A 14,083-nucleotide genomic window follows, 5' to 3' on the forward strand; every position below is an offset into this window, starting at 1 on the left:
AATGAATTGGGAGAAATTGTTATGGGAAAAAGGGAAATGGCAACAGAATTTAATGCGTACTTTAGATCTGTCTTCACCAGGGAGGACACAAGCAATCTCCCAGATGTATGGATGGGCCTGGGTCATAAGATATCAGAGGAATTGAGACAGATTGACATTAGGAACGAAACTGTGATGAGTAGACTCGTAGGACTGAAGGCTAATAAATCCCCAGGTCCAAATGGTCTGCATCCGAGGGTTCTAAAAGAGGTGGCTCAGGAAATTGCAGATGCATTGGTAATCATTTTCCAATGTTCCTTAGATTCAGGATCAGTTCCTGAAGATTGGAGAGTGGCTAATGTTATCCCACTTTTCAAGAAGGGAGGGAAGGAGAAAACGGAGAACTATCGCCCTGTTAGCCTAACGTCAATCGTGGGGAAGATGCTTGAGTCCATTATTAAGGACGAAATAGTGGCACATCTTGATGGCAGTAATAGGATTAGGCCGAGCCAGCATGGATTTACCAAGGGCAAATCATGCTTGACTAATCTGTTGGGAGTTTTTTGAGGGTGTAACAAGGATGTTAGACGAGGGTAAGCCAGTGGATGTTGTGTATCTAGATTTTCAGAAGGCATTTGATAAGGTGCCACATAGGAGATTGGTGAGTAAAATCAGAGCTCATGGCATTGGGGGCAGGGTTTCAACATGGATAGAAAACTGGTTGGCAGATAGAAAGCAAAGGGTAGCAGTGAATGGGTGTTTCTCGGACTGGCTGGAGGTGACTAGTGGGGTACCACAGGGCTCTGTATTGGGACCATAGCTCTTTACGATTTATGTCAACGATTTAGATGAGGGCATTGAAAACTGTATCAGCAAGTTTGCTGACGATACTAAACTGGGTGGCAGTGTGACATGTGAAGAGGACGTTAGGAGAATACAGGGAGACTTGGATAGGCTGGGTGAGTGGGCAGATACTTGGCAGATGTCATTCAATGTGAATAAATGTGAAGTTATCCACTTTGGAAGCAGGAACAAGAGGGCAGAGTATTGTCTGAACGGTGTAGAGTTAGGTAAGGGAGAAATGCAAAGAGACCTAGGAGTCCTAGTTCATCAGTCAATGAAGGTGGATGAGCAAGTGCAACAGGCAGTGAAGAGGACAAATGGAATGTTGGCCTTTATTACAAGGGGAATTGAGTACAAGAGCAAGGATGTCCTTTTGCATTTGTACAGGGCCCTGGTGAGACCACACCTGGAATATTGTGTACAGTTTTGGCCTCCAGGTTTAAGGAAGGACATTCTGGCAATTGAGGAAGTGCAGCGTAGATTCACTAGGTTGATTCCTGGGATGGCAGGGCTGTCTTACGCAGAGATTGGAGAGATTGGGCTTGTACACGCTGGAGTTGAGGAGATTGAGAGGGGATCTGATTGAAACATTTAAGATAATTAAAGGATTTGATAGGATTGAGGCAGGAAATATGTTCCAGATGTTGGGAGAGTCCAGTACCAGAGGGCATGGATTGAGAATAAGAGGTCAGTTATTTAAAACAGAGTTGAGGAAGAGCTTCTTCTCCCAGCGAGTTGTGGAGGTGTGGAATGCACTGCCTCGGAAGACGGTGGAGGCCAATTGTCTGGATGCTTTCAAGAAGGAGCTAGATAGATATCTGATGGATAGGGGAATCAAGGGATATGGGGACAAGACAGGGACTGGGTATTGATAGTGAATGATCAGCCATGATCTCAGAATGGCGGTGCAGACTCGAGGGGCCGAATGGTCTACTTCTGCACCTATTGTCTATTGTCTATAATAACTAACGTTTTGTTTCATGTGCTGTGTGTGATATATGTTTTGTGCATGCACCGTTCTCCAGAGGACCATTGTTGTATATATGTATAGTCAGATGACAATAAACTTGAACTCGAATGGAGAAAGGTTCTAAATCTACCCAGCTGAACATATTGCTGGACCATGCCTGGTACCTGGGTCAAGGCTCACATGATCCACAGCAGAACACCAATGCACAAGTCTGGGAACAGACCACCCTTTCAAGGGAGATTGGTAACACAAAGGTCAAATCAAATGGTAAACATAGAACATAGCACTGTATGGACTTTTTGGCCCAAGACATTGCACCAGTCTTTTAACCTACTCCATGATCAATCTATCCCTTCCTTCTACACAGCCAAAGCCCTCTATTGATTACATCCATGAGCCTATCTAACAGTCTCTTAAATGTCCCTAATGTATCACCCTCAACCACCACCCACAGCAGTGCATTCCAGGCACCCACTACTTTATGTAAAATAAAACACTACCTCTGACATATCCTAGAGACCAGGAGGTTTTTTTTAATACCACAGACCAACCCTATTAAGCAAAGGTTCCCTGGACCACAGGTTGGGAACCCATGCTCTAAACTTTCCTCAACTCACCTTAAAAGTACATTCTCTGGCATTGTCACCCCAGGAAAATAGTGTTGGCTGTCTATTCTGTCTATGTTTCTTGTAATATTGTACATTGTGGAGGGAAAAAGTGCTCCAAATTTTTCCTAAAAAGACACACTTTCTGACGGATTACACTGGCCTTGTACGTCCAATCTCAATCAACCTGTTCTGAATGACTGGCACCACCCAGCGTGATTTTTAAATTACAACAAAAGCAGCTGACCACTTGCGGACAGATAATCAATAGTTATATCTGATTCATCCCAGAGCAGAAAGGGATGAACTTCGTATCTGCAAGAACCTTGAGCTGCAGGAACAGGATGTTCATTAATAGTCAGAGCAATAATGTGCTCTAAATAATAAAGTGATAGACAAAATGGATCCACCTGCATGGTGATTTATGAAGGCATTTGTAAACTAATCAACATTGTAATTTATCTTTGCTGCAGATTCAACAGTAAACAAAATCTGTTACCAAGTTCCATTTCATATGTAAATTCATCTCGTTCACAGTTGTCCTTTAAAAAAGGGAACCTGCCATTCTGATCTTGGCTGATCTAGGACTGTCGATTCTGAACTTCCTTTTGACAATCCCAGCAAGTGAGTTACTGTGTTAAACCTCTACAAACAAAAACAAGAATAAAGACTGGACTCGAATGCCTGACAATTCATCATGCACCTTCTTGTCTACCTGCACTGCACTTCCTTTGTAGTTGCAGCACTGACTGACTGCTGGAGGAACTCAGCAGGTCACGCAGCATCTATGGAGAGGAATAAACAGTTGACATTTCATTATATGTGTTACTCTGCATTTCAATATCTACAGAATCGCTTGTGCTTATAATTCTGCATGGTTGTTTTTTGCCTTTAACTACCTCAATACACTGTGTAGTCAGTTCATCTGTATGAACAGTATGCAAGACAGGCTTTTCACTGTATATTGGTACATGTGACGATAATAAACCAGTTCAATTTAACAAGTTGCTCCTGTGTTATCAGCTTCCTACACATTTTTATCAACTATTTCCTCGATTGTTTTTCATCCCCTGATAATAGAACTTTCTATTATTTATTTAGTGATACAGTGTGGAGAAGGACCTTCCAGCCATACCGCCCCAACAACCCCAATTATCTCTAACCTAATCATGGGACAATTTACAATGATCAATTAACCTGCCTGGTATGTCTTTATACTGTGACACAGAATCAGAGGACCTGGAGAAAACCCATGCAAAACACAGTGGACGTACATAGACACCTTACAGAATGATGCCAGAACTGAACTCTGGATTTTTATTTTTATATATATATTTTTTTTTACTGTAATTCACAGTTTTTTCTCTATTATTATGTTCTGCAGCCACAAAACAACAAATTTCACGCGATATGCCAGTGATATTAAACCTGATTCTGAACTCCAGAATACTCTGAGCTGCAAAAGCATCACGATAACACAAGGAAATCTGCAGATGCTGGAAATTCAAACAACACACACAAAATGCTGGTGGAACACAGCAGGCCAGGCAGCATCTATAGGAAGAAGTACAGTCGATGTCTCGGACCAAGACCGTTCGTTAGGACTAATTGAAAGAAAAGATAGTAAGAGATATGAAAGTAAGAGGGGGAGGGGGAAATCCAAAATGATAGAAGACAGGAGGGAGAGGGATGAAGCTAAGAGCCGGAAAGTTGATTGGCAAAAGGGATACACAGCTGGAGAAGGAAGAGGATCATGGGACAGGAAGCTACTTTGCTATCTTTTAATCTCTTCTCCATGACCAGTAACTTTGCTATCATTTGAGGTGCTACGCTGAACAATGGCAGCACACATTCTGGTTAAGATTTGTCACTTTGATGAAAAAAACACAACACTACTAAGCTTCAAAAGGACAAAGGAGTCACTCAAAGAGCTCGAATGCACCACTTATGCTGGCAGATCATTCCACACTCTCATGACTCTTTGAGTGAAGAAGTTTCCCCTCATGTTCCCCTTAAACTTTTCACTTTTAACCCTTAATCCATGACCTCGAGATGGAGTCCCACCCAACCTCAGTGGAAAAGGCCTGCTTGCATTTACCCTATGATACATAAATGACAAAAACAGTGATGCTGGTTGAGAGGAGGTGGTGGGGTCTTCTTGGTTTCACGTGTACTCTTCTTATAATCAGAATACACCAAATTCCAAGTGCGGCTCCAACGTACAGGGCTCCTTGCTCCAAATTAACCCAGTCAGTAATTACTACTGTGTGCTACACTAAATGGTTAACATTGGGAGACTGATATAGTTACTGAAACATATCTGAATTACTATAATTTAGGTAATGTATCTCTACCCGAGGGTGGTGAGGCGGAGATAGGTTTCTACCAAAGGAGATGCAAGGCGCTCTTTCCCTCTTCTAGCCTGCAGGTCACCAGTGGGCAAGGTGTGACACTGCATGAAACCATGGGAGCAGTTGGTGGACGGTCATATGGGCAGGTGGAAGCATAGAATATATACATTCCAAAGAGGAAGAAGCATTCTAAAGGAAAGATGGCACAAGCGTGGCTAATGAGAGAAGTTAAAATCAACATAAAAGCCAAAGAGAGGACATATAATAGAGCAAAAATTAGAAGCTGGAGGATTGAGAGGCTTTTAAAAATCAACAGGCAACTAAAAAAGTCATTAAGAAGGTAAAGAGAGAATACAAAAATAAGCTAGCCAGTACTATTAGAGAGGATATCAAAAATTTCTTCAGATATGTAAAAGAGAGGCAAGAGTGGATATTGTACCGCTGGAAAATGATGCCAGAGAGGTAGTAATGGGAGACAACAAAATGGCAGATGAACTGAATAAGCATTTTGCATTAGTCTTCATGGTGGAAGACATTAGCAGTATGGTGTAAGTTCCCGGTGTCAGAGGTCATGAATTGAGTTAAGTTGCTAGAACGAAAGAGAAGGTTCTTGGAAAACTGAAAGGCCTGAAGGTAGATAAGTCACCTGGACCAGATGGTGTACACCCCAGAGTTCTGAAAGAGGGGGCTGAAGAGATTGTAGATGCATTAGCAATGAACTTCCAAAAATGACTAGATTCATTAGATTCTGGAATGGTTCCGGAAGACTGAAAATTGTAAATGTCACTCCACTCTTCAAGAAGGGAGAGAGGCATAAGAAAAACTATAGGCCTGTTAGTCTGATGTCAGTGGTTCAGAAGATGTTGGAGTTGATTTTTAAGGACAAGGTCTCAGGGTACTTGGAGGCACATGATAAAATAGGCCATTGTCGGTATTGTTTCAAGGGAAAATCTTGCCTGACAAATCTGTTGGAATTCTTTGAAAAAATAACAAACAGGATAGACAACGGAGAATTGGTTGATGTTGCGTACTTAGAACATCAAAAGGCCTTTTACAAGGTGCTACATGCGAGGCTGTTTAACAAGCTATGAGCCCACAGTATTACAGGAAAGATTCTAGCTTGGATAAAACAGTGGCTTGCAGGTTCATAACAGGCTGATTGGCAGGAGGCAAAGAATGGGAATAAAGAGAGTCATTCCTGGCTGGCTGCCGGTGACTAGTGGAGTTCAACAGGGGTCTGTGTTGGACTGATTCTTTTTATGTTATACATCAATGATTTGGCTGGTGGAATTGACTGATTTGTTTGCAGATGATATGAAGATAGGCGGAGGGGCAGGTAGCTTTGAGGAGGTAGTGGGGCTACAGAAGGACTTGGACAGATTGGGAGTATGGGCAAAAAAATAGCAGATGGAACACAGGGTCGGCAAGTGTATGGTCACGCACTTTGGCAGAAGAAATGAAAGGTTTGACTATTTTCTAAACGGAGAGAAAATTTTAAAAAACTGAGGCACAAAGGGACTTAGAAACCCCTGTGCAGGATTCCCTAAAGGTTAATTTGTAGGTTAAGTTTGTCATGTGGATGGCAATTGCAATGCTAGCATTCATTTCAAGAGGACTAGAATATAAAAGCAAGGATGTAATGTTGAGACTTTATAAAGCACTGTTGAGACCTCAGAGTATTGTGAGCAGTTTTGAGCCCCTTACCTTAGAAATTATTTGCTAAAACTGGAGAGGGTTCAAAAGAGGTTCACGAAAATGATTCCAAGATTGAATGGCTTGTCATTTGAAGGCTGTTTGATGGCTCTGGGTCTGTATCCACAAGAATTCAAAAGAATGAGGGGTGACCTCATTGAAACCTATTGAATGGTAAAAGGCCTTGATAGTGTGAATGTGGAGAGGATGTTTCCTATGGTGGGGGAGTTTAAGACCAGAGGACACAGCCTCAAAATAGAGGGGTGCCTTTTTTAGAACAGAGATGTAGAGGAATTTCTTTAGCCAGAGTGGTGAATTATTTGACACAGGCAGTTATGGAGGCCAAGTCTTCATGTATATTAAAGGCAGGGATTGAGGGAGCATTGATTGGGCATGAAGGGATACAAGGAGAAAGCAGAAGATTGGAGCTGAGAGGAAAATTGGAGTGGCTATGATAAAATGGTGGAGCAGACTTGATGGACCAAATGATCTGATTCTGCTCCTATATCTTGTGGTCATATATCACAAGTCCTGGTTATGTGACCACTGACACCAGGCAGACAATCTCCGAAAAGTATTCATAATGGCTAGGGTAACCCATCTTGTAAACACACTGTCCAGAAGAGGCAATGGCAAGTGACTTCTACCCAATGAGTCAAGTGGCCTAATACTACTCATATGCCTTATGGCTTCTTGGAGATCACTATCAAAGTTCAAAGTAAATTTATTATCAAAGTACATTTGTGTCACCATCTACTACCCTGAGATTAATTTTCTTGCAGCCATTCACTGAACAAAGAAATACAATAGAATCAATGAAAACCTACACACGAAGACTGAGAAACAACCCATGTGCGAAAGAAGACAATCTGTGCAAATATAAAACAGTAATAAATTAACAAGTAAGTAAATAATACAGAAAACATGAGTTGTAGAGCCCTTGGTTGTGGAATCAGTTCAGTGTTGAGATGAGTGATGTTAACATTCCTAACGGATTCTTTCATTTAATAGCTTACACTCCTTGCAGAATTCCTGAACTCAGTACATACTGCACTATTCCATCCTACTTGGCTCTTACCTTTCCATGGTCTTTCTTCATGTGAGAAATGTAGTCCTCTCGTTCAGGAAACCATTCTTCACAGTCTTGACACATCCATCCCGGGTTATTTGATTTTGACCGGCTCCCAGTTTTCCTCACGACGATTGAAGTTTTCTTCCCAAGTCGGTCAGTGCCATTAATGGCTTTCCCGTCAGCTTTTTTCTGCCCGGCTGATGAAGTTAAAGGCTTTGTGACCACTGGTTCCTGAGGTCCCAGGTTTGGGGGACCCTCAATACTCTTAAGAGTTCCATGCATGGACTGCAACATGAAAGAATTGATGGATTTAGTCATAATTCTTATATTCAACTGGTTGCAAAGTCAAGGAATCATACAAACCCTTCAGCCTACCACATCTACATTTACCATCGAACACCTATCTACACTACCAGTGGTTGGTCTATTAAGCCTATTAACATTTTGGTGATTCGAGTACTCATTCAGTACTTAAATATGCTGATACTTTCTTGCACCACCTCCTCGCATCTTGCATTCAAGACTTAAATTGTCTTCTAAATCTTACCCCTCATCTTAAACATATGGCCTCTAGACTTGGACCCCTCTGCCATTGGGGAAAACGTCACAACAATCTTTTTAAGCAAGGTTGATTTGTAATCATAATTGGAATTATATCCAAAAATTGATCTTCTATGGAATCTCTGCACTTCTCAATGCCTCAGTGAAACAGCCAGCATAATCAAGACCCTCCAACCCTAGACACACTCTCGTCATTGGCAGAAGGTACAAAAGCCTGAAAGCGTGTACCACCAGGCTCAAGGCCAGCTTTTACTAAGACAACAGAATAGATCCCTAGTATGGTAAGATATTCTCAACCTCACAATCTACCTTGTTATGATGTTCTATTTTGTTGTTTAGGGACACTGTACTTACCCTGTAGCTGTCAGACTTCATTATGTAGAACAGTGCATCACAGTTCAGGCCCACGATGTTGTGCCGACCTTTTAATTTAGTCCAAGATCAATTGAACCTTTCCCTCCCACCCTCCATTTTTCTTTCATCCATCTGCCTAAGAATCTCTTAAATATCCCTAATGTATCTGCCTCTACCACCAACCCTTGACAGTGCATTCCATACACCTACTCTATGTAAAAAACACACGTGACTTCCCTCTTCAGATTTCTTCCTCTCCAGCCCCTTACCTCTCCCACCCACTTGGCTTCACCTATCATCTTCTCGCTAATCTCCTCCCCCCCCCCACCCCCACCACCGATTTATTCTGGCATCTTCTGCCTTACTTTTTAGTCCTGAAGAAAGGTCTTGGCCCGAAATAATGACTACTTATCGATTTTCATAGATGTTGCCTGACCTGCTGAGTTCCTTCAGCATTGGAGTGAATGTTTATGAAGGCCGTATTCTCATCTGAGTCACAAGATGGGGGTATAAACTCATCCTCATCAACTAGACAGCTCTGCATTATTGCTCATGCCACCTTCGAGCTAAGGCCTCGTTTCCTATTCATACTGCACAAATGGATTAAGGGTGAAAGGTGAAATATTTAAGGGGAACCTAGGGGGAAATTCTTCACTCAGAGGGTGAGAAGAGTGCGGAATGAGCTGCCAGTGGAAGTGGTGATTTGATTACAACAGTTTGGTTAAGTACATGGATGGGAGGCGTATGGAGGGCTATGGTCCAGGTGCTGGTTGATGGGACTAGGCAGAACAATAGTTTGGCATGAAGGACCTGTTCCTGTGCTATAGAGCTCCAAGATTTTACGACATACACTGCACAATTTTTGGGCTTTGCAACATTCTGAGGTCACGACAACTCATAGAGCTTCATGATGACTACATGCAACTTCTTTCCTTTAGAATTCTTTAACTTTAAACAGAGGTGCGCTAAAGTATGAGCCAGTCAAAGATAAAGATTTCAAGATTAGCTTTACTTGTCACGTGTACACCAAAACATACAATGAAACGTGTCACTGGCATCAAATCAAATCAACGAGGATTGTGCTAGGTAGCCTGCTTGTGTTGCCAAGCTTCTGATCCATAATAGCATGCCCACAACTTACTACCCCTAACCTACACATCTTTGGAATGTGGGAGGAAACAGGAACACCCACATGGTCATGGGGAGAACGTACAAACTCCTTACAAACACACTGAATCCCGATAAGCTATGGTGACACAGTTGAAGAAATGGAGGAATTTCTGAACTGAGACAGAAAATATTCATTGGGTACATTCATAGCTTTCATTGGCCCTGATGGTCTAGAACATCAAAGTATATAGGGAGACTCCAGGATTTTTTTCTAAATAGTTCACAGATGTGGAATTTATTGACAATGCCAATAGAACTTGTTGATTTTCAATTACCCCTAAACTGAGGAGGCAGTAACAAGTCAATCACATTGGTGAGTCTCGAGTCACATTTCTAAAGGGCATTAGTGAACCAGAGTCCGGTTACTGTCATAGCCAATTCCTAAAGAGATTAAGTTTTTCTTTTAATTCCAGATTCATTATTTGAATCCAGTCGCCATGGCAGAATATAAAACTAGAATCAATGACTCAGAACGCTGACTGCCAATCCAGTAAAAATTTCATCGAGGCACATCTCATAAATAAGAGAACCAAATAATTTATCTGTTTCACCAAGGTTGTGATAGGTTTAGCTGGTACCTTAATGTGTTCCACCATGAGCTGTTTCTGTGCATACAGCAATGCACAATCTGGGCACTTAAATACAGAAACTTTCTGCTTAGCAACATGTTGATCAAAATGGCTGCATAACAAGGTTTGTTGCGTAAACACGGTGTCACACATGGAACATTTGTAGATTATCCTAAAAACAAAGAGGGAAAAAATAATTTACTTCTCAATTATTTCAGGACAGAATAATTGCAATTAAATGTTTTGTGCATATTTCTATGAAGAGTAGAATAATCAAATATTTTAACTAAGCAAACCAATTTCAGTTTTAAACACAAGTGATAATGCAGATGCCGGAATTCTAGAACAACACACAAAATGAGGAATGTAACAGGTCAGGCAATCATCTATGGAGGGGAATAGAGAGACAAGGTTTCTGGCTGAGACATGTCACCAATCCTGATGAAGGATCTCGGCCCAAAAAGTTGACTGTTTATTCTCATCCATAGATGCTGCCTGATTTGCTGAGTTCCTCCAGCATTTTGTGTATTGCTCTCAATATCAATTTCATCATAAAACCATTTATTCTAGTAAATTGCTGAGCTCTACTCTGGCGTAGCACTGCCAATAGTAAAGTCAAAAACGTAGTAAAGTAAATCTATTTGAGACGCAAACATTTTGGAAGTAAGCTTTTATTTACAATTATTTTCCTTTCGATTTTTGTTATGCGTTTCAGCGTGGGGTACAGCGTGGTCCATTTTCGAATTTAAGTGTGAGGTGAAACATTTTGGAAAGTCAAACTAGAGTACTGTGAATGGTTGTACACTAGGGAGCATAACGGAACAGAGGTTCAGAGGTTCATAGCACAAGTGCATAGTACATTGAAAGTGGAATCAGGGTGGTGGAAAAGGTGTTTAGCACACTGGCTTTTATCAGTCAGGGCGCTGAATATAGGATTTGAAAAATTACACTGCAATTGTACAAGTATTGATAAGGCTGCACATGGAGTACTGTGAACAGTGTTGGTCACCCTATGTTAAGAAAGATGAGGTTAAACTAGAAAAGGTGTAGAAAAGATATCCAAGGATGTTGCCAGGATTTGAGGGCCTGAGTTTTAGGGGGAAATTGGCTATGCTAGATCTTGGGGTCTATGTCCACAGGACATTCAAAGCTGCTGCACAGGTTGACAATATTGTTAAGAATGTGTATGGTGTGTTGGCCTTCATCAACCATGAGACTGAGTTCAAGAGCTGTGAGGTAATGTTACAGCTATATAAGACCTTAGTGAGACCCCACTTGGAGTATTGTGTTCAGTTCTGGTCACCTCACTACAGGAAGGATGTGGATACTACAGAGAGAGTGCAGAGGAGATTGATGATGCTGCCTGGATTGGGGAGCATACCTTATGAGAATAGGTTGAGTGAACTCGGCCTTCTCTCCTTGGAATGACAGAGGGTGAGAGGTGACCTGATAGAGGTGTATAAGGTGACAAGAGGCATTGATCATGTGGATAATGACAGGCTTTTTTCCAGGGCTGAAATGGCTAACTCGAAGGGGCATAGTTTTAAGGTGCTTGGAAGTATGTACAAGGGGGATGTCAGAGGTAAGTTTTTCCACACAGAGAGTGGTGGGTGTGTGGAATGCACTGCCAGTGGCGGTGGTGAAAGCAGATACGATAGGGTCTTTTAAGAGACTCTTAGACAGGTACATGGAGCTTAGAAAAATAGAGAGTTATGCAGTAGGGAAATTCTAGTCAGCTTCTAGAGCAGGTTACATGGTTGGCACAACATTGTGGGCTAAAGGGCCTGTATGTAGATTTTTATGTTTCTCTGCTATGTTTTTTTCCTTGGAGAATGAGGGACGACTTTAAAGAAATGGTTAAAATTATGAGAGACATAGAAAAGGTGGACAATAGCAGTCTTTTCCCCAGGGTAAGGGGGTCCATAAGTAGGGAGCATAGCTTAAGGTGAAGGGAGAAAAATTTAAAAGAGACCTGAGAGCTGTATATGTATCGATACGTCAGAGGATGTGGTTTAAGAAGCACTTGGAGAGGTGCAGTAACGGAGGGAAGGGGCTGAGAGGAAATTGGAATTTGCTGGATGGGCACTGTGGTTTGCATGGATTCACTGGGCCACAGGGCCTGTATCCATGCTGAACTGCATGATGACTTTATCACAAATAGTGTTTAAATTAATGGGAAGAGCTAATACTCCAGGAAAAATACAGATAAATAAGAACTTACAGAACTAGATTATATCAGTGATAAAAAATTAAAACATAAAAAACATGCTTTAACTTACAACTTTTAAAAATAACATCGCTTCATTCGTAGATGCTTTGATTTCCAACTCCCACAACAATATTACATTGTCCACAAATAGTTATATATTCCTAGCTGTCACATTTCCAGCAACTTAAGGCTTTGCCTGGATGAACAGTAGAGACACGTGCTCTAGCTGAATGGTTTACAGGAAATACAAATCAATAGAATGCCAGATTACTGAATCTCTGTCTAGGAGCTTAGTTCAAATCTTAGGTTTAATCATTAGTGTATTATCCTCCAGCTAAATTTCTTGGTTTTCATCTCTGCTTCCAGTATCAATGTTCAAAAGCAGCAATGGATAGTATTATATGAATAATGCATTGTTTTTTGTCACTTCATATGTTAGTTAAGTACAAAAATGCAGAGTAGAACATTTCCTTTGTTCAAGAACCAGAAATTATGATAAATCTGCCTTACATTGATCAAAGAAAGCCTAAATTGGAAGTGATACATGTGAAGTATAGCTTTGCTGGGATCAGACTTTGATTTTGACATCCAATACCAGATAGGAGGGCAAGGGTACCGCCTGGAAGTTGCCCTCCAAACCCCACACCATTCTGACTTGGAATTCTACTGCTGTTCTGTCACCATCTCTGGGTCTTTCTAATGATTGATGGAGCAAATAGAACCATGTCAGCAGCTACACTTTTTGTCTAGTAACTTATCAAATGAACAAAAGGAATGATAGAAGAAACTTCTTCTCTACATCAATTTAACAGTGGCCAAAGAAGAGAATGCAAAAGTGAGGTGGCATTGTACCTATTTTCAAAGTTCAAAAATACAAAATGCATTTATCATCTAAGTATGTATACAGTATACAACCTTAAGATTCATCTTCTTGCAGGCAGCCACAAAACAAAGAAACACAATAGGATTCAGGAAAAATCCACACCACAAACATAGTCATACAACCAATGTGCAAAAATGAGAACAAATCATGAAAACATTAAAAAAAAGCAATCAGACAATCCACAGAAATTAAACGCAGAGTCCCCGAAAGTAAGTCCACAGCCACAGAGCCAGTTCAGTGCAGCAGACGGTCCAGGAGCCCATCAGCTGCAGACCACAGTAGTAACGTCAAAAGCCAACCAGGGCAATCAAAGGCTGCTCTCTAAACATTCAAGATTTACTACATCTCTCCCTGCAATGAGCCAGTAGACAGGTTCAAGATTTTCAGGAAACATAACCCTTTACATCATAAGAATTCAACCACAAAATGGCAGAAAGCTACAATAGCCTTACAACTATTATGACCTAGATCCAACAATGATTACCTAAATAGGTTGGTGGTATGGTAGTGCAGCAGTTAGCATAATGCTTTACAGCACCAGCAATCGGAAAATCAGGGTTAAATTCCCACTGCAGCCTGGAAGGAGTCTGTACATTCGCCCCGTGACCATGTGAGTTTCCTTCAGGTGCTCCAGTTTCTTCTCACATTTGAAGGATACACAGGTTTAGGGTTAGTGAATTATGGCTATGTTAGTGCCGGAAGCATGGCAACACTTGTGGGCTGCTTCCATCACATCCTCAGATGGTGTTGGTCATTGACGAGAAATGGCACATTTCACTGTACATGTGACAGATAAAGCTAATCTAATCCAGATACGAGGGAGAC

General features: G+C 41.3%; 1 protein-coding gene across 1 annotated transcript in view; it reads right to left on the reverse strand.

Annotated features, from left to right (window-relative positions):
• Positions 1–14,083, reverse strand: part of znf532 (zinc finger protein 532) — a 102,673-nt gene that overhangs the window by 17,627 nt on the left and 70,963 nt on the right. Inside the window, exons 6-7 of the mRNA XM_059988661.1 lie at positions 10,176–10,338; positions 7,508–7,797 (exon numbers count right to left, since the gene is read on the reverse strand). Coding sequence (XP_059844644.1) covers positions 7,508–7,797; positions 10,176–10,338 — 453 coding nt within the window. The remainder of the gene's footprint in view (positions 1–7,507; positions 7,798–10,175; positions 10,339–14,083) is intronic.

This window comes from Hypanus sabinus, chromosome 14 (genome assembly GCF_030144855.1).
Source record: "Hypanus sabinus isolate sHypSab1 chromosome 14, sHypSab1.hap1, whole genome shotgun sequence".
Classification (NCBI taxonomy): domain Eukaryota; kingdom Metazoa; phylum Chordata; class Chondrichthyes; order Myliobatiformes; family Dasyatidae; genus Hypanus; species Hypanus sabinus.